This window comes from Desmodus rotundus, chromosome 8, assembly GCF_022682495.2.
Source record: "Desmodus rotundus isolate HL8 chromosome 8, HLdesRot8A.1, whole genome shotgun sequence".
Lineage (NCBI taxonomy): Eukaryota > Metazoa > Chordata > Mammalia > Chiroptera > Phyllostomidae > Desmodus > Desmodus rotundus.
Window position 1 is genome coordinate 1,862,577 of NC_071394.1, and position 22,492 is coordinate 1,885,068.

At 62.0% G+C, this 22,492-nt stretch overlaps 1 protein-coding gene across 6 annotated transcripts in view; it reads right to left on the reverse strand.

Annotated features, from left to right (window-relative positions):
• Positions 1-1,193: 1,193 nt before the first annotated feature.
• Positions 1,194-22,492, reverse strand: part of DENND3 (DENN domain containing 3) — a 34,451-nt gene continuing 13,152 nt past the window's right edge. Inside the window, exons 8-24 of one of the 6 annotated variants that reach the window (XM_045181548.2) lie at positions 20,774-20,889; positions 18,193-18,348; positions 17,211-17,307; positions 15,952-16,055; positions 15,304-15,506; positions 13,492-14,013; positions 10,768-11,027; positions 9,868-10,038; positions 9,010-9,139; positions 8,070-8,177; positions 6,144-6,283; positions 4,531-4,691; positions 3,839-3,972; positions 3,403-3,515; positions 3,189-3,326; positions 2,893-3,092; positions 1,194-2,699 (exon numbers count right to left, since the gene is read on the reverse strand). In XM_045181548.2, coding sequence (XP_045037483.2) covers positions 2,666-2,699; positions 2,893-3,092; positions 3,189-3,326; positions 3,403-3,515; positions 3,839-3,972; positions 4,531-4,691; positions 6,144-6,283; positions 8,070-8,177; positions 9,010-9,139; positions 9,868-10,038; positions 10,768-11,027; positions 13,492-14,013; positions 15,304-15,506; positions 15,952-16,055; positions 17,211-17,307; positions 18,193-18,348; positions 20,774-20,889 — 2,787 coding nt within the window. In that variant the 3' untranslated portion in view covers positions 1,194-2,665. Of the gene's footprint in view, positions 3,093-3,188; positions 3,327-3,402; positions 3,516-3,838; positions 3,973-4,530; positions 4,692-6,143; positions 6,284-8,069; positions 8,178-9,009; positions 9,140-9,867; positions 10,039-10,767; positions 11,028-13,491; positions 14,014-15,294; positions 15,507-15,951; positions 16,056-17,210; positions 17,308-18,192; positions 18,349-20,773; positions 20,890-22,492 lie in introns of all 6 variants that reach the window. The other 5 variants (XM_045181547.2, XM_045181546.2, XM_045181545.2 and 2 more) reach the window with 5 other exon arrangements.

Sequence of the window (22,492 nt, forward strand, 5' to 3'; positions counted from 1 at the left end):
CACCCTAATCCAGGGTGCTCTCATCTTGAGACCTCTAACTTAGTTGTGCCTGTAGGGGACCCTGTGCTGAACCAGGCCCCATTCACAGGTGCTGGGTTCGGTTCGGAGGGGGACGTGTCTGCCTGGGGGCCGCCGCTCCGCTCACCTCAGCAGCTCTCGCGTCTTTATTCTCTGCGTTGTCACGAGACCCAGAGAGCCACCCAGGATGGAGCGTTCTCTGAGCTGCCCGCAGGCCCGGCAGTGGCATCTCCTCCTCTGTCTCCACATGCACCCTGTGGGAAGGCACTGTCTCCGTTTTGCAGGGGCCGGGTCCCCAGCTAGGCCTGGATCAGACCCAGTCCACCTGCCCCAGGCTGCCTCTGTTCCAAGGCTCAGAAACCCAGAGCTTCCCCCAGCCCCATGCCTGCTCACAGTCGAGTGGGAGCTGAGCTACCAGTGTGGGCAAGAGAAGCCAGCTCCAAGTGCCCAGGAGCCTCCGCCTCCCCACCCCCCACCCCAGGGACCCTATGGCATTGCTGTGAGAAATGCAGACATTTGTAGGGAGCAGAGACTTTGAGGCACCTCTGCCTGGTTTCGCAGCCACGCCCTCCCTGCCAGGCAGAGAAACCGCCCCTTGTCCTCCTGAGGACCCTCCCAGGAAGGACACAATTCGGGCCCTCTTAACTCAGACGTCCTGGTGACGTCCAGTCCAATCCCAAGGCTGTCATCTGAGAGTGGCCCCTGCAATCCCGCCTCCCGGGAGCCGGTCCTGAGAAGGTGACCGTGTGATCACCTTGCCGCAGCAGCCTCTGGCTGGCGGCCTCTTGTGGGCAGCACAGCCGGAACAGGCTCCAGCTGTGTGAGAGCTGCCGGGCCCGGAGTTGAAGGTAAACACTTTCTGTACCGATTTAATTCAGCTGCCTAAAGCCGAGGTAGGGACGGCACCTGTGTCTGCCCCACAAATCCAGCTCACTTGGGGGCTTTCCCACGACAGGTCACTCATCCCGGTGTCTCCGTGAAGTGCAGAGGACTTACCCAAGGCACAAAGGTGCCCCTTCCATTTCAGGAACCCGTGCCCTCACCCCTCCCCACTGCAAGACCCGTTACATAAATAGGGAACCCACACTTGCTGCGGCCCATTCAGTCCTGGTTTTTGTTTCCTATAAAACACTGTGTCCTAAAATATAGCCCCTGGTTTTTCTGCATGTTTTTTTTTTTTTTTTAAGACTTTATTTATTTTTAGAGGGAGGGAGAAAGGGAGAGAAACATCAATGTGTGGTTGCCTCTTGTGCACCCCCGGCTGGGGTCCTGGCCTAGCAACCCAGGTAAGTGCCCCAACTGGGAATCAAACCAGCAACTGTTTGGTTCTCAGGCCCACACTCAATCCACGGAGCCACACCAGCCAGGGCTGCATTTGCTGTTTTAAATGCAGTGGCTGGCAGACAAGATCTCAGGATTATCCCCAAGGGTGAAGGCAACGGAGAAGCTGCAGGGAGTCACATGATGGGCGCCCAGCTGCCCGAGGTGCACACCCACAAGGTCCCGTGACCTTCCAGTGTCTCCGCCGGCTCACGCTGGGCAGGGAGAGTGGACGTCAGTGTGCAGTTCACCGTCGGCAAGGTGGAAGTGCCTGGTGACGTGGGGGCTGGCATTAAGTAATTTGTTTCCAGCAGGCTTTTACCGGAACTTGTCGTGTGTTAACAAAAGCAGAACGCAGCCTCCCACCCTTTGCTGCTGGCCGAGCTGTCCTAGGAGCTGGTGAGCAAACTGGGGGGAGCCGGGCCCCCTGGCAGCCCCCTGCACCATGGGCCCAGAACACTTCCAAACGCCAGTCAGGGGCCAGGACCTTCCTCAGGGCTCGTGTCCTGTGGACCGAGCCAGAGGCCTGGCCTGAGTGTCTTCCTGGAGGCCTGACAAGCACCTCAGAGACCTCGGGGTGAGTGAGGGCTGGCGTGCCATCCAATATCCCAGAGCTGAGGGTCCAGCACCCCCGCACTCACTGCCAGCAGGCCGTGTGCCCCCGTGCCAAACCCTGCTTCCTGGACGTTTAGGGAATAGAACCTCAGTACCACAGTAAAACGTGCAAATGTTCTCTATGGTTATTTGTAGTTGCCAGGGTCACCTGTAGTTAAATAGTAAGGCACCGCACACACACACACACGCGTGCACCCGAGACACGGCCACGGGGCGGTGTGCAGCAGCCTCTACTGAGGGACTCGTGGCGGCTGCCTGGCTGGAGAACTGGGGGCACAGGCTGTTTCAGAGGGAACTTCCGTCTGGGATCTTTGGTACAGAAAGTCTCTGTGGGTTTCTTCGTTATGAAAATTAGTTAAAAAGAAAAGCAGAAAACACGCAGAGCTTGCCCTGGCTGCCCGAACCCTGAGCAGACGGCCTTTCTGCAGTGCCGTCACCTGCTCTGGCGGGGGACCGGGAGGGCGGCACCAGGTGGCTGCTGCCAAACACCCCGGCTCCAGGCTTTGCCAGATGCAAGACGGCAGTGTGCGGCCACAGGGCCGCCGCGAGCCTGGGCTTGGTGAGTGAGGGCTGAAGGGACGGATGAAGGACAGGACAGGTGGAACTGGAGGCGTCAAGCCGGCTGCCAGGCAGGATTTGCTTAAACTGCTTCCACTTGGCTCCGGTGTTGGCTGTGGGTTCTGGACCTTTCTGGACAACTGCGGGCACCTTCTCAGCAGAGGTCAGCACCAAGTTGATCCAGCTGCCTGCCCGAGAAGCACCCGAGCCTGACACAGTTGAGTCAGGAAAGTCCAGGAGAAAAGTTGCCACCACCGGACCCCTCCCCGCGGGGGACAGGCACCTGCGTGGGCATGCCCAGCGGGCTGACTCCGGCCCGCCTCCCCGGGCAGGGCACAGGTGTGCGCTCCCAGAGCCCAGCTCCTGCACGCCCATGCTCACTCGACCGTCCAGATGGCAATCTTCCCTTCCTCCCCGCCAGAGCCGCTCAGCACGTATCTGTCCTCCGCCGAGCACAGAGTCCGCACCGTGTCTGTGTGGGCCACCAGCTCCTTTTCCACTGTCTGCCTCTCAGCATCGAGCACGTAGATCTTCCCCTTGGATCTCCCCTGCGACAGGCCCGTGCCGCCCACCCAGATCTGCTGAATAAACGGGGTGTGAGGCCCCCACAGCCCAGCCCCTGGGGAGAGGGCTCAGCCCTGGTCGCCCTGCCCGGCAGGCCCAGGGCCCCGCCTCACCTGCCGCTTCACCCTGATCATGCAGTGCGCCTCGGAGCAGTCGGGCAGGTGCACCCTCCCGGGGGGCTGGGCCAGATCCTCCAGGCCCCAGATGTAGACATCGTCGTAGCCCGAGCAGACCGCCCACAGCTGCGCCTGCTGGAACAGAAGTCACGGTGTGGCTGGCGCACACAGGCCCGGGGCCTCGGCCACTCACGCGGACGCCACTGGGTACCTCGGGGACAAGCTGGAAGGCCACAAAGGAGGTGCTTCTCTCCCGGAAGCCCCTGTCGATCTTCAGTTCTTGGCGGAGACAGCCGTTCATGACCATGATGCTGTTACCTGTACCTGCAGACGGGGGAGCCGTGCTGAGGGATGGCCGGAGTGGACGTGAAGCCCGAGGGTCAGACAAGCGGGTGGGACAGTGGGACCGTGGGCCACGGGTCCCTTCTGCAGGCCCTGGCTAGTGCAGAGCAGAGGAGGAGAGGCCAGGAGGCGTCCCGTTAGCTGTGGCGTAGATGCGCCAAGGGCAGGGAGCCTAGGGAAGCAGGGAGCACCGAGAAGGGACCAGAGCTTTAGAAGACGGGAGCTTTTAAAGTCGAAGTTGGAAGTGCATGCAGCTTCCTCTTGCTAGAGCAGGGCGGGCTCCCGGGCTGGCGCGGAGGACTTACAGCACCACAGGCAGCCTCCGTGCAGGCTGATGGCCGAGAGGCCACTGCCTGGCAGCTGGAACCTGCTGGTCACCCGCAGCGTGCCCACGTTCCACACCAGGACTGTCCCGTCCACGCTGCACGAATACACCTGGCTAGAGATACGGACACGTGTTTCGTTTTGGCCCTGAGAAGCACTGCTTACATTGCAATCCAGGAAAGGACGAAGTTGCCTCCCCAACACGGGCAGCAAACACACTGCTAGTGTGGGGTGGGCAGCCTTAGTTACAATGTAACCCATTCAGCAGGAATTGGCGGGCTTGTGATACAGGAAGCTAAAACGTAATTGGGCTGGAGAGTGCACGGCCCCAAGCCCAAGTTCAGTGGTCGCCCAGGCCTCGGTGACTGCCAGTGGCAGGGAAGGTGGACTCTAGCCAGTGCCCTTACCTTCGGATCTTCCGTCCACCTGGCCTGACTGACGAGGGCAAGCAGCCCCTCCAAAACTAAGCCAGGGGACCAGGGAGAGGGCGGCACGGGGGCCAGAGGAAAAGCCCGGAGCTGTTCCCACAGGAGGGACATGTGTCTCTGACCCAAGACCAGAAGCAGACAAGGACGTCACCTGACTGATTCCAGAGCCACGCCACTCGCCACGCCTGGCCCCTGCAGACACCCGCCCACAGCGGTGACGCCCTCCTCCTACGCCGCCCGAGTACCTGGGCGCCTGGGGCCCGTCCTGCGCCACCAAGCCCGTAACGCTGGCGCGGTGGTCGGTGAGCTGCTTGTTGCAGGACATGCTGTGGATGTTGATGATGTAGATGACGGAGTCCTCGGAGCCGACCCACACCTGGCTCTGCTCCACCGCCGCCATGCAGTTCTGCAGGGCGCGGCAGTCCGAGTCACCCCAGGTGGCGCAAGACCACTTCCCCCCCACACACTGTCCTGGCCTGGTGCTGGGGACACCCCAGCGAGCCATTCCGAGTCCCGGTTTATGACAGATTGGCTGCCTTCCCGGAGACCCGGGCGACACTGGGCAGGTAACTACAAAGGGACACTGTGGGGAGGTGGGGGCCGGGTCTCCCACCAAATCAGTCGGTGTTGGTGGCGGGTTGGTTGTCACTTAGCTTTAACTCAGAAGAGGGATCTTACAGAAATCGATCGTTCCAGTTTCACCAAGAAACAGGAGAGAAAGATGCTCGTGGCCCTTTCAGCGGAAGCACCCACCTGAGACTTGGTGCAGTCCCAGTAAAGCACCTGTCCGTGGTGGCCCACGGGCCTCTCAGATAAACTACCTCGAACTTCAAAGTTTGGTGTGATCTCCCAGGTTTCCCTCCTGTTCAAGGGTACAGAATACCTCCGTGGGACCAGTTGGAAGACACTCCCTCACAACTGGGATAATTGGCTGCTTTAATTAAATGCTGCCTGGCCTAATGGGGGGGGGCGGCCCCAGTCATGGGGGGGGCCTTTTGATTTCATTTCAACCAGGGTTTTAAAAGCCCCTCCACAATTAAAGGAGAGTCTTTGAAGTGCTTGTAACTGGGATGAATAAAAATCCAATTCAGGGTGAGAATGACTTCCTTAATTTCTCCTTGCTTCGTTGTCTGGTCTCAAGAGCTAATGGACTTTCAGGAAGATTTCGATATACTGTATCTTGGGTCCTGTTACTTCTCGGCAGGGTTGCCTGATGGTCCGCCCCGGGCCACTTTCAGGCCCTGGAGCGAGTTGGTAACTGCTCCCTCTCCCCCTCGTGTCCCCTCCCCCCCACTGTGTGGGACAGAAGGAACGATTTTCAAAGACGGGGAGGGGGCCTCAGGGCATCTCTTGGAAGCAGGGGCTGATTCCTGCAGCTGAGGCTTCAGGCCCCACGCCTGTCCTTGGGTATGGTCTTGGGTGTGAATTAACTTACTTTTATTTACCTTTTAAAAAGCAATCAGTGTAAAAGCTGAAAGAATTAAGTTTTCTCAACTGAGAGATAATTACAGTATCCTATGAATTTGATTTCAATTGTTCGAACAGCTCCAAGGGCCTGTTTTAGGTGAGCAGAGAAGGCCCACCCAGCTGACGGGGGCGGTGGGGGGGGGGTGCTGGTTAAAGCCATCATCTCCTCACTTAAATGACCATGTTCAGTAAAGGCTGGAACAAGCTCCCATTTAATTTATGAACTCAGGGTGGACAGGAAAGCCCTCCCACTTCCAGGCGGAGGGCGCTGGGCAGTGACGGGCCCGGGTGGGTGCGTTGGCTTTTCCAAAACGGCAGCTGGATCTGGACGCTGACCTAAAGCTGCCCACCCGCCAGCCCGCCCGCATCTCGCGTTGCCTGCTTCACTCACCAGCTTGGAGGTGCCCACCCTGACACAGTGCTGGTGAATGGTCCAGGACGAAGCGTCGAAGACGACCACTTTGCCCTGGTGAAGGGCACACCACAACTTGGGGTTGGCGTCGCCGACTTTCTCCGCTGGGTCAAGGTGCCCTAACAGGAAAAGCAACCTGAGAGCGGGCCCCACAAACCCCTCCAATGCACCAGCACGCGTCCGTGCCAGGCTCAGGCACTGCCCGGGAGCCTGCTAGGCGCCAGGTGCCAGCTGGGTGCCACGCGAAGTGGACAAGAGGGAGGAGGGCACAAGGCCGGCGGCCCCTTGGAGCCAGGCTCTGCAGGGCACCTGGGCTCCTGTTAGCAGAGCTTCGGGCAGAGGGAGCTCGTGAGCGGCGGGGGTGGTGAGCATGAGGCCACGGGGCTAGGACCACAGCAGCTTCCGCAGGGCCTGGGCAAACCAGCGCGTGGGGCCACCTGTCTCCCTTTGGATGCTCTGTGAAGATTCCGGTTTTTCCTTGTGGTCTGTCTGCCTTTCCCTGGCAGCCTCACTGGCCAGCTGGGCGGCCGTGAGTGGAGCATTTGCCTTCTCTGCTTCCAAAGTTGGCCATCCCGTCCTCCTTGGGCTGGAGCAGTCCTTCTGTCCTCAACACGAGCCCCCGCCCCCCGCCCCGGTACCTTTCCCGGGTGGTGATGCCCATTTTCACTCTGGAAGCGTCTTTATAAAATCCCTACTGTTCGTGTAGTCAAATTCACCACTCTTGATCTTGGTCGGTCCTTTGTGGCTGGTGTTTCTTACGCACCATCCGAGCGTTCTCTTTACTGTGAGGTCGTGAATGTCCTTTCCTGTCCCCTGGAGCCTGCGGGCTCCGCTCACGTTTGTCGGTGGTTTTCCCCTTGGATCTCGCCCACGTGGGACGAGGACACTGTGGGGTCCGCAGAGCTGCTGAGCTTCATTCTATCTCTCTGACGCCCAGCGAACCCGCACCCCTGATGGGGAAGACTGGCCTTCTGCAGCCGCGGCCTTTGTCCTCACTCAGGGGTGCGTCCATGTGCCAGTCCTTCCGGGCTCCAGCCTGCTGGCCGGCTGGCTCCAGGGAGATGCTGCCCACGGACACCACCTTCGGCCCAGCAGCCTGAGCCACGGAGAGGCTGGGCCAGTGCCCGGAGCCCCGCCCTGTCCTGAGTTCCTGCCGACAGGTTCGCCAGCGCACCTTCCTCCACAGGTCCTGACTCCAGTTTTTGTCCGTCTTCCACTGCGAGGTCCCCAAAGCTGCGCTCAGCTCTCAGCCCCTCAGCCGCCTCCTCCAGATCTGGCAGCCACTGTCCCTCACGGCTGTTGTCACACTGGATCCGGCCTTTCTAGAGGTTCCCAGAGGGATGGCTGGTCTGAGTTACCTGGCCCATCCCGACAGGAAGCCCCGAGTCTAGTCCGTTTCAACGGAAGGAAAACTAGCTTAGATCTGAAAATCCTCACTGGTTCAGAGGCCACAGTGAGGACGGTCCTGGTCTGTGGGCTTAGAATCCAGCAGGTGTCTGGCGGCACCGGTGTGGCTGGGCCCGGCTCTCCTGTGGGACACGGCTTCGCCGCAGAGCCGCCTCCGTCTGCCCATCTGACACCGTCTGCCGGCTGCGGCGGAGGCTCCGTGAGTCACAGACCACAGAGAGGACGGCGCGTGGACGTGCTCACTGTTTGCACCGAATGGACGTGGGGAACGGTCCCTGCAGAGGGGGACCTACCCAAAGCACCCGCCCCGCTTCCATGTCTGGGCTCCCCGGCTCTGGCCTCCGCAAGGTGACGGTCAGAGGGTCATAGCGGCTGCAGAGGTTTCATCTCTAAGACTCCCTGCCCAGCCCACATCGCTGCCTGGGGGACCTTGAACAGGAGCCTAAGCACGTGAGGCCGTGCAGACAGCCTCGGTGACGAGCAGGGAAAGCTGCTTACCTGGCGTGTACAGCAGGACATCCACGGCCTGAGGGGCGGTCTCTCCGGCCGAAGGGTTGATCTTGTGCCGCAGTGTCTCCGCGGTTGTCTTGGGAACGGCCGTGGGCACTGAAACGCCAACAGCCAGAGTGCCTTTTCCAGACTGAAGTGCAGGGCCGCAACCCAAGCTCTGCTCTCCTAGGTGCTACTCGGGGTGGAACTTCCTGCTCTGTGACCCCGGCCCTCTGAAAGCTGACGCTGAAGCACAGCCAGGCAGCACCCGCCCCCCCTCGGTGAGTGCTACACTCCGCCCACTGAAGACCTGTCTCAGCAACAGCGCCCACACGGGGCCCAGAGCCTGGCCATCAACGTGGCCGCTGGGGCTGGGCTGGTGCCCAGGTGCCAGCATCACCCACCCCCCAGACACACACTGGCCAGGCACGGGGTGAAAACTCGAGAAAATTTAGTTTTCAGAACTTCCATCACAAGCTACTGAGGTGCACCCAGGACGGTGAGGTTGATTCAATGCAGAATAAACGCTGAGGTTGATTTTTCTGCATTCTAGGACATTCTGCAGACCAGAGTGCCCCCGCCCCTCCCCAGAGAGACGTCCACACAGATGTGCACACGTGTGGTCACAGCACTAGTGACAGCAGCAGGACTGGACACGCCCCCCGAGCCCATCCCCCCGACAGTGCACAGCACACCGTGTACCCTGGGGTGGGGGTTGGCCCTCGTGGGAGCGTGGGGCTGGACCGGGGGACGGTGGAGGTGCGGCCACGTACCCGCCCACACAGCACTCGGGGGATATGGTCAGAGGAGGGGAGGACAGGAGGGGAGGACAGGGCGGGAGGACAGGGCAGAACGGCACCACTCGGCGGAAATCGAAACGCGTGAGAGGCAACAACTGCATGAACTCGGGATCCAGCTGGATGAAAACCACTCGGGACGTGTCTCTTACTCTCGCTCTTCATCTTATCGAAGTAGGCCAGCTTGGAGGCAGCGTAAATGGCGCCAGGCGACTGCAGCGCGCCCACCACGGCGTCCATCAGCAAGACATGTGTCAGCGCCTGCTGGACGAGCTGCGGGTCCTGCGGGGACACAGAGCGCCGAGGTCAGGTGCGGTCGCCCGTCAGAGCTGTGCGAGGAGCAGGATTCGGACCGGATGTCCTGTCCTCACCGTCCTGAGCTAGTGACACGCCGGCTGTGTGTCCCAGGGCCGGCACAGTTTCCATCCAGTCTGGGGGCCACACTCCCGCGGGCCCCTCCCACCCCACGCAGGAGCACTCACGCCACGGGGGCATCCCACCGCCAACGTCACCTCCCACTGAACACCTTTCTGACACCTGCGCTGTGGGGGCAGCTGCCTCCGCCCGCACCTCTGACGGTCGGGGGCGCCGCACGACCTCCCCCACCCCCGTGTGCATCCTCTGCGCTCTCCGGGCCCATCTGTGATGGGTTGGACAGGACACACAATCTGCCCTTGTCCTCCATCTCACCGCTGTCCCCGGTCCCCTCCGCGACCATGACATAATCTAAGCCTCGGCCTGGCCCAAAGTAAACGAAGACTTGGAACCCCCGGCTACAGGCATGGTGCTGTGGGGGGACCCAGGGTGCCCCTGCCCTAGCCCTAAGCCTGTGGCAGAAGAGAGGAGCACCCCAGAGCACCTGCCCCGGACCAGCCAAGCCCAGCCCCCAGACAGGGCAGGGCAGGGGAACGAAGGGAACCGTGGCAGCTTCAGGGCCCCCGGCTAGGCCCTGCCTGACTCAACAGCCCACCAACTCCGCCAAGCTCCAGGGAATGCGCGCGTGACCAGACCTTGTGGTCGTCCGCCAGCTTCTTCCCCGCCCACATCTCCTTCACCATCAGGTGCCACAGGTCGCACTCCGACTTCAGGTTCGCCTCGAAGACCTCCTTCTTGGACGCCGTTTTAATCTTTAAAGTGGGAATCCGGAGAAACAGGACGGCCACCGTCGTGCTCCGAACTTCCTGCGTGGGCCGGGGAGGGGATGGTGAGCACGGTGCCCTCCGGGCACTGGGACCGAGGCCGCCACGGGGGGTCGGGAGGGGAGGCATGGCGGCCTCTGAGGACCTGGGCTGTTCACGGTATGCTCGCTGAAGGGACCTGCGAGGGTCCTCGGCTGTGCCCGGACATGAGGGCAGACACAGAGGGGGAAGGGGGAGCCTGGACAGAGCCCTCGGGCTGGTGGGGGTGGGAGGGGGGTCCCAGCAGGACAGGGAAGGCGCTGAGTGACCCCGGTCCCAGAAGGGGGTGGAAGGGCAGGGTGGTGGCAGGAGCCTCCACATGACCCTAGTCTCAGAAAGGGAAGATCGAGTCGAGGCGGCTGTCTCAGGGCTCAGCATCCTCCTGGCAGTTCACGGGGACTTATCCTCGGCACTTAGAGGTGGCTCACCCTCTCGCCCTTCCAGGTGTTCTGCCTTGGGCTCCAGGGGGTCATCTGGCAAAGCCAGCATGGGGAAGAGCTATGGGAAACCACGTGAAGGGTCCACAGGCCCAGCGGTCACCACAGTGCATGTTCCGCTGTGTCCCCTGCCTCAGTGAGTCGTCAGCGCAAACAGCCCACCCAACCCGTGTGGGTGTGTCAAACACACGCCACGCACGAGCGGAGCTGCACAGGCGCTCACAGGGCAAGGGTGCGCTCAGCGGCAGGGCAGGCGGTGCAGCCGCTCTCGCGGGCAGGGCCCCGGCACTCGCACCTCCAAGTCCCGGAAAGTGGCGATGTCCACGTAGCCTGGCTTGCCCTCCGTCAGGAGGAACAGGCGCTTCTGGGTCATGGCGATCTTGCCCACACCGTGGCTGGTCTTCACTGAGCTGGACAGCTTGTACACGCACTCGCTCTTGTCCAGGTGCGCCAGCACCGCTGCCGGCAGGCTGGCCTCCTGGGCCTCCGCTTCCGTCTCCTTCCAGCAGGTGTAGAAGTCCTTGAATGTCTCTGGGTCAATCAGTTTCTGCTGTCCTGCGTTTTATAGAGAAAAGAGAGACTTCTTACAGCCACCTGCACAGCAGGGCGCAGAAGAAGTAGTGTGCTCCCCCAGCAGGGCAGCAGGTGGCGCCAGCACCCGTCCACCTGGATGGAAGCAGAGGTAGGAGGGCAATTCTCCCCTCCCTTCCTGGCCAGGGGCCTGGGGCCTGGCAGGCAGCGCCCAGCCGGTGTTCTCCAGTGGCCGCCCTGGCAGGACCCTGTGCTCCCTGTCCCCAGCCTGGCTGTGCAGCCACGTCCCCCCACAGCACAGCACTGCCAGGGTGACCGTCATCTGGGGAACTCTGTCTCACGCTGGGGATGAGTCTGGCCTAACTCAGCAGCCCCAGCAGCCCCATGGGCAGAACCCCTGCCCCAGGCCAGGAGAGGAGGTCAAGGATGCTGGTGGACTTAGGAACTGAAGTCGCACCCTGGCGTAGGCGCAGGGTGGTTTGGGAAGGGGTCCCCAGGGGCCACTCGCCCGCACTCAGGGTCTGCAGAGCCTCCATGTCACCAACGGAGGTTTTTAAAGTAAAATCTCGGGTGTCTCCTTCTTCACTCCTCCTCGTTCCTAGAGGGTGACACCCCGCTTTGGCCAACAGCATGTTTCCTCCACACGGCCCTGAGGCCGAAACATGCATTGGGTGCCGCACCGGACTCCGCGTCCGAGCCGGCCTGTCTGCAGACCTGCTCTGCAGCGTGAGCAGGGTCACAGGGGCCCCGCCGCACCCCTACTGACAGAGGTCGGGACGGCTGGACGGGCCTCCGTCTCCAACCGTGAGACCATGCTCCCCAGCTCCCCTGCAGCCTGGCCCACAGGAGATGACAGCTGCAGGGACAGACCCTCTTCCTGCTGGGAGCAGGGACACCCAGGGCCATCAGCCGACCGCAGCATTGCCGGTGCTGGTGGAGGGGACAGGAGGGCCCAGTGCACGGGGACACCGAGGAGCGCCACGCAGAAACACAACTCCTGGGCTTTACGCTGCTGGGTGTCAGGCCTCACTAGAGGACTGGCCGGATACTTGTGTCCTCGAAAAGGCCCCACAGGGAAGTGGCAGCGTCCACTCTGAGGGGTGCTGCTGAGCCCCGAGATGCCCCAGCTTCCATTCACGCAGCTTCGAGCGCCAGTCCTCAGGTCTCTGTGGGCAGCTGTCCCTTCGCACACGGCGCCTGTCCCTGCCCCATGGGCACCTCCTGGGCAGTGTCCACCCACCCCAGCTGCCCGACAGCACGAGCCACCTGCGTCTGTGAGAGCCATGGCAGCACCGTTTCCTCTCGGCACCCGCAGACTGCGGCACGTGGAGCCACCGGGCAGCGCTGGACCAGCCCGCACCCTCGGCAGCCTAGCCGGGACCAGTGTGCAGACGCGAGGGCAGTCCCGTCACCGCCTGGAGGACAGCCGTGTGTGCCCAGAAACGCCACTCGCTGCCGTCTGCCCCGAGGCCGCAGACGGGAACGAACGGGCAGCCGTGCTCTGCAGCCTGTGGTAATGGGGGACTTGCCAGGCCTGCTACCCACAAAGGCCGGCCTTCCGGGGGGCACAGGAGCTCCCACACAGCAGGGGAAAGAGAAGTGTCCCCCCGTGAGAGTGGGCAGAGCCCACACAGACAGCGCAGGGGGAGAACCCAGAATGGCTCTGAGTGACGAGCGAACGTCCCCTTGGAGCCAAAGCATGCTGCCACGGGACAGGCTGGCAACAAGGAAGCACTGCCTGGGACAGGTCCCCACCCTCCAGGCTGGGCTTCTTGGCACAAATCCTGGAGCAGGGGTGTCAGCTGGGAATGCGGTCCGACACAAAACTATAAATTTACTTAAAACTTTTCTTGCTCACCAGTTTTCGTTAGTGTTTGTATATTTAATGGGTGGCCCAAGACAACTCCTCTTCCAGTGTGGCCCAGGGACACCACAAGGTTGGACCGCACCTCTCCCTAGGACCTGGAGAAGGCCATCCAGGGGCACACGTGGAGACTGGCAGGGCGGTGTCCCCGTGTGGGTAACGGAAAAGGACAAACTCACAGGACACCACCTGGCAGCGAACGCCCACCGGCGGCAAGCCCTCCCCACCTACGCCCACCAACGCGGCACACGGTGATAACGGTGCAGAATGGCCTCGGTGCGGCCATGCACACAGTTAAACACCTGCGACCCGATGGACCGTTTGCAGGTGCGTCTGTTTGTAGAAAACGCACAGAAAGGTGGTAAAAAGAAGAGGCTCGAGCTGGGACAGTGGCCCGACTGGGGCAGGGGCAGAGCGGGCACCGAATGCGCCAGACAGGGGCAGTCAGTGCAGAGTCGCAGCGCTCAGGACGTGGGGCCCTGACATCTGTCCCCATCACACTTCCCAAGACCCTGCCCACCCCAGGAGCTCCAGGCAGAGGCCGGCCAGGGCGGCACTTGCCATTGGGAACTCTGCCCGGAAGGCAGGACCACCCTCCGCCCATCGGCCGGCTGGTCCTCTCACCTACAGTCAGGGCCTCGAACAAGCGGCTTATGATGTTGACGTCCCTCACGATGCCCGACTCCTGGACCCTCCGCACGAACTCATCCAGCTGCATGTGCTTGCTCGGCAGCTCGAAGTGCTTCACGCGGTCATCAGCCTTGGGGGCCTCTCCGGGCTGCTCCAGGACCTCGCTGATGAGCCTGCGCAGCTCGGGCCTGCTCTCGGCCTGGGCCCGCATGGGGCCCGCCATGGACTGCACGGCGCGCCTCACCAGGTCGGCGGGGAAGATCTGCAGGTCCGTCTTGTACAGACTCTGGAAGTCGAGCAGGGCGTCCAGCAGCTGGCCCTGCATCAGGTGGACGAGTCCCCGCAGGTAGAAGTACCGGGCCAGCAGCACGGAGTTGTCGGGCGCCAGGCAGCTCATGGCCTTGCTCAGCAGGGCCACGCAGTCGCAGTAGTAGGCCTGCACGCACTGGCTCACCAGGGGGAAGTGCACCTCCGGGATCTTGAATGTGTACGTCGGCCGGGGGCTCACGTCCAGAACTAGAGGGCAGGGAAGGGGGCAGGCAGTGAGCACAGGCCTGAGCGCACACGCGCTCCCTCCCTGTCACGCTGTCAGGGGGCATCGGCCTCTGGCCCTGCGGAGCAAGAGCCTGTGGCCTCTTCCAGAAAGTCCCACAGACCCCAAGCTGAACAAGCGGCCCGCCTTCGCCTCCCATGGAGCCCTGAGGATAGTGGGAAATACTGTTTGTGGAAACTTAATGCTGAACTGACGAGATGGCCGTGCAGGCGGGGCTCAGCCCTGCAGGTGGCTGTTCTGCTCCCTCCCCAGCAGCCCTGTGAGACAGACATCACCTTCCCGTGGCACAGACTGGCAGCTGAGGCCTCTGCATGGCCCCAGGGCCTGGCTGCCAAGTGCTAGAGCCAGCCCCACACCAGGAGAGCCTCACACCAATGCCTTCCCCGCAGGCCACCAAGGGGCCTCCCGGTGGCCAGGACACCACCTCTCCTGGGAGCTCCCTGGGCAGCACAAGACCAGCCCTGCAGGTAGGTGCTCCCACTGGGAGCGGGGTCTCACCCTGATGCCTGGTGGGGGGGGCGGGTGCCCAGGTGAGGGCTCAGAGATAGCAGAACGCGCTCCCAGAGGGGCGAGCACGGGGCAGAGGTGACAGGAGGAACCGCAGGCCCAGAGAGGTGCAGTAGCCTGCTGGGTCCCACAGCCCAGGGGAGTGCGTGCGGGGACTCCCAGCAGACACTGCAGGGGCCCTTCCGCTGCCTCCTTTATGGGACACTCCCTGTCAGCGAGGCGGCTCCTCCCGCTGTCTCAGCCTCTGCAGTGTCGTCCTGAGGACCGGTGGGTGCTGAGCCTGAGACAGTGGCCACCAGGGGGCCCACGCGGTGTGGGAGTGAGCCTGGACTGTGTGGAGCAGGGCCCCAGTGCAAATGCATCTGCTCTCATGGGGGCGGGGCGGGGCGGGGGTCCTCCACACCCCAGGACCAGGAAGCACTGGCACTCACTGGGGGCCTGAAGGTGACCACATCCCACTGGGCACTGATATATGAAACATGTATTTTGCACACACAGACACGCACACACATGCGAAAGGCACACTGCACAGCCGTTGCCTTTCGCAGTGAGACTGAGTGACGGGCAGAGCAGATGCGGAACAATTTCCTACAACGCACACGGTTTCCAAAACGGGCATTCTGAGAACATTACAAATGCAGCGTTTAAGAAAAGCCCGTTCCCGTCCCTGAATCGAGCTCTGGTGTCTTTCCAGGACCTGCGAGGGGACAGCCCGCAGCCCCGGGGAGAGGACTGACCGTCGTCACCTGAGCTGCTGCCCCTGCCGCGGCTGCCCGGGATGTCGTCACGGAGCGATGCATTGCGTGGCGGCAGCTCGGGGATGGCGATGTCCTGCAGGTCGGGCATGCTGACCACCATGCGCCGGTGGGCCGTGTGCTGCGGCGAGCGTTTCCGCGAGGCCATTTTCTCCATGGTCGGTCTTCTTGGGCTCACAAGCATCCCGCCGATTCTGGGGAAGAAAGAAGCGACGCGTGTCGACAGGAAGATGGCTGAAGAACAAGCCTTAACCACGTGCGCTCCCCAGGGGCATGGCCAGTGTCCGGGCCTCGCACACGAGTGGAAGCTGAGCGGCGCTCCAGGACCACGTCTCCCCAGGGGCAGGGAAGGCTGGGGGGCGGACTGAGTCCCGGGAGAGCCCACAGTGCCCAGAACCACCGCGGCTGCCCGTCGGAGGGTCTCAGGAAAAGCCCCACGAGAACATGGGAAGAGCAGGAAGGAAGATGGGGAGGGAACAGCCCAAACGCAGACCCAGGCGCCTGAACGCAGAGGGCATGCCCCTGAAGAGGACGCCCAGCTCATCACAAGCTGCGGAGCGGGAGCCTCCCCGCTGGACCTGTCCCCTGCCTGTGCGAGTGGCCCCCCAGGGCAGACATCCAGACCCCGTGACTCGGCACCTGTCCTCCTCGGACTGCGTGCTGAGGTCCAGCTGGGCGAAGGCGTCCATCCTGCGGCTGAGCCGGGCTTTGAGGAAGGAATGGAATGTGTAGGTGTCCAAGACCTGGGAGAGACAGACGGCAGAGGTGACCGACTGGGACGCATGCCCCCGTCCCACCCATCCATGCTGCCCCTCCCCCGGCCCTCTGGCTTCTGGCCCACATCAGCTCCTGTGGACACAGGCACCAGACACAGCTTTCCTAACTTGTCACAACCTCCCAACACCCCCGCCGGCTCCTCACAGCGTGAACCAGCAGCCGGTCCGTGCACTTGGAAAGTCACAGGAAGCTCAGAGCGCAGGCCGCTGCCCCCACCACAGCACAGCCGAGGTCTCTGGGTTTTGTCACAGATTCTGGGACGTCCTGGGGACCATGGCTCTCCCTGCATCCCACACTTCGCAGCAGCTGCCCTGTCTGCCTTCCCTTGGCCCTACAGGCACCTGCCCTGAGCTCCCGCTACCCCTGCAAAGGTGAGCACCCCAAGCCGGGGCTCAGAAAGGAAGGAACCAGAAAGCCCAAGTGCCAAGCAAGCAAGTACCCGCAGGAAGATGGAGGGAGGGCAGGGCAGAGGGGTCAGGTGGCAGCTGTGGAGCAGGAGGAAGGGCTCGATGAGGACACCGAGGGACCGTCATGGAGCCGGCCCACAAGGAGGGGGACACGCAGGGGCTCAGCCTCCTCTAAAAGTGTGGAACCAGGCCCTAAAGAAGCAGAAGACCTGCACACGGCTGGTGTGGGGGAAGAAGCCCTGGAACGGTACCTTCCGTCACAGACAAGAAGGGAGACAAGCCAGGCGCTGGAGAACAGGCGGGGAGAAAGACAAAGAGGGCCACGCCCTGACCCTGGGCTACTGCTGGGCACAGAGGAAGGAGCTCCAGGTCACAGGCTGGTGACGCCCAGGCCTCGGGAGCAGGCGGCTCAACAACTGTGGGGAGGATGGGAAGGTCTCCGCCCAGATGGCGGAGGTGACTCCTCAGGTGGCACATTTGTCAAAACTGATCACACTGGGCACTCCGAGTGGGTGCCTGTTGTTTGTGTCAACTGTACTCCGGGACACAACCAGGGGATGGGCAGGACCCACGCTGAAAGGAACTTTCGGGAACGCTAACACAGAAAGACACCAACAGACGCTGAAAACACGTGTCACAGAGAAGGTGTGACCTGCGGGGACCTCGGGTGACGGCCCGCGTGCGACGGCCTGCGTGCACGCCAGCTCTCCTGACCTGCTTGTAGAAGCGCTGGTCACCGGGAGCTCGCGTTTTCAGAAACTCCTCGCTGTTGAACACTCTGTGTTCGTAATTCAGGTGGTTCTTCACCTCCCTGACAAAGACAGAGACAGTCCGACTGTTGGGATATTCTTCAATACGGGAAAAACCCGTCACTACGAGAAGCAGAGAAATGGCAAGAAGGGCACTTTGGAAAGCCCTGTCCTTCAGCAAGACCGTTCGGGCTGCAGGGATGCACCGTGCGGCTGTGCTTGGTGGTGGAGCGGTTTCGGGCTTCGGGCACAGCTGTCCCTCCAACCAGAATGACCAGGAGGGGCTGACACCGTCCCCCTCGAGCCCCCTGGGTCCATACAGAAATGAAGGTGCAAAACCCAGTAACCGTTTGTATGAACAAAACCAGGTTCTGGGCATGAGCTGGGAAGGGCAGCCAGACTGCGTGTTAACCCAGCTAGGCTGCCGGCCCGAACACCCCCCACCAGTGTGGCCCCAGGCCACACCCCACTTTGTACCATTTCCTCATCTGCAGACTTATGCCGACTCTGGCGAACAAGCTCCCAGATCTAAAGTAACGATCTACGAACACAATCAGTACTGTCACAGCGTGAGTCCGTACGTAATAGGGTCGCTGTTGTCTTCGCTGTGACGCGACAAAGTTTTATCATCTGCAATACATTTTCTGCTTTCTTTATAAACGTATCAAGCTTTTAAAGTGCTAACAAGAAAAACCTTGTTCAGGAATGATTTCTCCTTAAAAGAGCAGAAGAAAATCAATGTTTCTACAACCAAATTACGCCACTTTGAGCAAAGAGACCCCATGAAACATCACCCGTTTCTTCCTCATAAACGGTCTGCTTCATGCAAACAGACACATCAAAGGAGGCAGCCATTCAAACGTCGACTTTGAAATAGTCACATGGCGCATCGCCGGCCCTGGTCCGAGCCCTCGGGGAGGAGCCCCAGGGAGGGGTGCGGAAAGTACCTGAAGATGCTGACGAGCAGCTGCAGGGTGAGCCGCTGGATCTGGCCGTTGAGCCTCTGCTGCCAGGCCCGCCGGCGGGCACGCCCGTCGTTCAGGTCGGTGCTGGCGCCCAGGTGAGCCAGGTCCAGCTCGCGGTGCAACTGGAGGCTCTGAACCCTGGAAGGCAGCAGATGCTGGGTCAGGGACGCCCTTCCTGGGTGAGAGGGTGCTTGGGGAAGGCAGGCGCTCAGAATACACATCAGTAACTGGGGGGCGGGCCCCTAAAAGTGCTTGCTGGAGGGGTCTCTTCACCTCCCAACACAGACAGCTGACTGGCGCACAGCCCACGGGGGCCCTGACTCTGAGCACGCACTGTATCCAAGATGAGTCCTGTGCCCCGCACTCTGCCCAGCAGGGCACACGCTCCCCCTCCAGGACCACACGCCCTGCCTGGGCACGCTCAGAGGCGCCAGCCGCCCCATGCACGGCTGGCCAACTTGTCCGGAGGTCCCCAAGGACAGGCGTCTCTCCTAACCCATGCCCTGGTCTCGGCAGGCCCTGCCCCCAACACGACCCACAGCTGCACCTGTAGACTCAGGAAACCAGGGCTCTCCCAGGTTCAAATACACACGATGAGACCCCCCATCCCGTGTCCATCCCACCAGTATTTTTGAGCACCCGCAATCCAGTCCGGGCAAAGCCAGCCGTGGGGGCCTGCATTCAAGTGGGAATAAATAAGAAACTGGATAAATGCACCACGAACCCCGCGGCCACCGGAGGGGGGCAGGGAGTCAGAGGTGGGTGAGAGAAACGCCAGGCTGGGGGCTCGAGAGGAGCTCGGGGACCCTGGACCTGAAAGCGAGTGGCAGGACGCACACAGCCGTGAGCGGGTGGTGGGAGGCGCCCAGGCAGGGGCCAGGCCCCAGTGGGGACATGGACCCCACGCAAACCTCGGGAGGAAGTGGCTTTTGTTCATCGGAAAGTGAACAGGTGATGAGGAATGCAGGTTCTGCAGGCAGACGTCCCCCCAGGATCCATGGCTGAAGCCCCTAAGCACGAGCGTCCCACAGAGGACGGCCACGTGAACCCCACGCCACAGCCCCCGGAGGACATGCATGCCGTGCCTGCGCCCTGGCTGAGGGGCCTGGAGTTGCGTAAGGTGGAAGGAACAGCAGAGGTGGGACTCGGGTATCTTCTGCAGAAACCACGCAGGAAGAAGGAAAAACGGGCCGAACCTTGTCCCGCAGATTCAGGCTGGAGTCCTAGGCCCTAGTTCCTCAGACTGACTGTAAGGGGTGAGGTGGCTTTAAGGAGGTGACTCAGCTAAAGTGAGGTCACCGGGACGGGCCCTGACCCACTGTGACTGGTGCCCTACAAGAAGAGGTGATTAGGACGCAGTGACCCACAGAGGGATGACCCAGCAGAGGGGCCTTGGAGGAGCCAGCCCTGCCCACACCTGAATCTTGGACGCCGGCCTCCAGGACGAGCAGACGACAAATGGGCCACCCTCGGGGGCTGTGGTGCAGCCGGCCTTGGAGACACACACTGCCCACTCCACCCTCTCCCCTCGGGCTTCAGCTCAGCCCTCATCTCAGCACCTGACAAACAGGCCAAATAAAGGGACGACGGTCCCCCCTGACTTCGCCTTAACCGCACCACGAGTTCCTCCAGAGCCAGCCCACCCCGACCCTCGGCCACGGGCGCTTCTAGAGTCTCTGACGGGGCCCAACCCACGGACTGGGCAGGCTAAGGTGGGGTCTCTCCCACCACCACTCCGTTGAACCCCAAAGGAAGAAAAGTGCCCACAGAACAGCCTGCATCTGCCCAGCCCGTGCACCTGGCCTGCGAGGAAGCCAGACACCTGGACTCACCTCCACCGACACAACAGTGGCAACCCCCCTCCCACCCTCCCAGGCTCGGCACGTGTACGGGGGCCCCCGCCAAGCCTCCCCCCAACAGCACAGGGCCACAGGGCCCGCCAAGCCGGAACTCTGCACAGGTTGGCCCAGCCCGGGCAGCAGTGTTTGGCAGAGGAGAAGGGAAAAACCGAGCTACGAAACAAGGTAGAAAACCCGGGAGCACAGGTAGAGTGCGGGGCACAGCGAGGGACAGCTCCCTGCCCAGGGGTGACGGGTCACATCCCTCCGGGCCCCCCCAGTGTCACAGGGGGGTGCTGCATGCGGCAGGTGTTGAAAGCACACCCAAGGGGGGACAGGTGGGTGGGGAGACGGAAGGGTGGGCAGGTGAACTGGCAGGCGGGCGAGGAGGGGGACGGGCGGGTACACGGAGGGACGGGCGGACGTGGGAGGGAGTGAGTGAGTGAACAGGCGAGAAGGAGCGTCACCGAGCCGGGTACGGGGCTCCGGGCACAGGGGAGCAGGAGGGCTCCCAGGGGCTGCGGCTGTCACTGACCCTCAGGGCCGTAACAGGTATTTCGGTGCGGTCAGAATAAAGGCAAAATGGTTTTCGCGTTTAAAAACTCAAATGATTTCCCAGCTATGGACACAAAGCCTCTACCAACAAGACTGGAGAAGACGCACACGAGCAGCCAGGAAGGGCTTGGAGAGAGGCGTTTTCCGCCACACACGGTCTCCGGCTTTACCTCTGCACGAAGGTCTGCGCGGCCAGGAGAGGGATGTCGGGGATGTCCACGTCCTCGTCGCTGGAGGAGGTGACGCTCCCGGTGTCGATGTTGACCAGAACTAAGCCGTCGGCTTCCTGTGGAAGGAGCATTGGAGGCTGACGTGAGAATCAGAGTCCGTCTCCGAGAACACAGAGCGCATTCTGCACACACTGAGATGGTGTCCCCACCGAGTGACCCTGTGACTGGCACAGGGACTTATCCGCGCCGCCCCCCCCCCCCCCGCCCCCGCCTGCCCCAAGAAGTGCAGTGAGTGCCTCAGTCTTCGGGTCAAGATTCCGACGCGCACTGCCGGGCTTTCACCTGCCCTGGCGCAGACACGCAGGCACCACTTCAGGGAGCCGGGACAGAACATTCCAGAGCTCCAGAGAGAGCTGCCCCGCCAAGTGCCCGGTGTGGCAGGGCTCTGGGCTCGGCGACCGCGCACACTTAGGGTTCTTTAAATGTGGGCACGGCTCACTTGTGAAGTCTCATCTGTGACAAAGTACACAAGTACCGAGTCAGGCGCTGGAGTCCCGAGAGCCCTGGAATGTGGCCTGGGCTCTCTCTGCAGGTTGGGCCAGCGTCCAAGCCCTGGCACCACAGGCAAATCCCCCATCCCGAGTGCTTTCAGCTCAGTCCTGCTGCCCGTCCCGAGACCCCCCAAAACAGGCAAGCCACTGGAAGGGACCCTTCAGGACAGCGGGCTGGAACTGCTGAGTACACGCGACTGTTTCCCTTCTGACGCAGCTGCAGCAAAGCCTCTTGCGCCTGGTGACTCTGAAGGACCGTTTTAGACTTCAGCGCACAGCCTGTTTTCCTCACATGCAAGGTGGGCTGGGTGACGTTTTTCCATTCCTTCCATGAAGGTCTGAATGGCCTTTTCTTAAAGGATGTTTGTCCCCTGGTGAGTCACCACTCTGGCAAGGGCCCCGAGACACCCGGCCCCCCCACAGGAGGCTGGCCAGCTCTGCGAGAGGCGCCTCCCGGGACCTGCTCTCATAGGAAGCTCAGGGTAGCGGACGGCCCCTGAGGACAGGCGGGGTTCTGGTCTTCGCTCTGTTCTGTGCCCACCTAGCACCTCTCCAGATGAAAGGCTATCCCACAGAAACTGCCGGCAGGCACGTGTGAAGGCGAGGCTCTCCACGCCGGCAGTCACTGGGAAACACACGTCAGCACCACCGCGAGATCCCACCCCCGACCCCGGGATGGCTCAGCTCCGCAAGGCAGACCACAGCACGTGATGGCGAGGATGTGGGGAGACCGGAGCGCACCACGTGGCCGGCGGGGACGTAGTGTGGGCAGCCGCTGTGGCGAACAGTCTGGCCGCATCTCAAAGGGTTAAACGGAGTCATCGTGGGCCCAGCCACCTACCCCCATGCCCACACAGATCTCGCACATGAACATTCACACCTGCCTTCTTCAAAACAGTCAAAAGGTAGAAACTACCCAAATGTCCACCAACAGACGGCTGCAGAAGCAAACTGTGGTACATCCACACGGTGAGATCCTAAAATAAAAGTGAGGTCCTGCTACGTGCTGGGCAGACGAACCTCAAAACCTCGGCGCTGAGTGGGAGCTGCCGAGGCCAAAGGCCAGAGCGAGTGACTGCGTTTATGCAAAGCCCGTGGACGGGGAACAGGCGAGTCCAGGGACAGAGTCGGTGGTGGAGGCCAGGGCTGGGGGGGGACAGAATCGGGG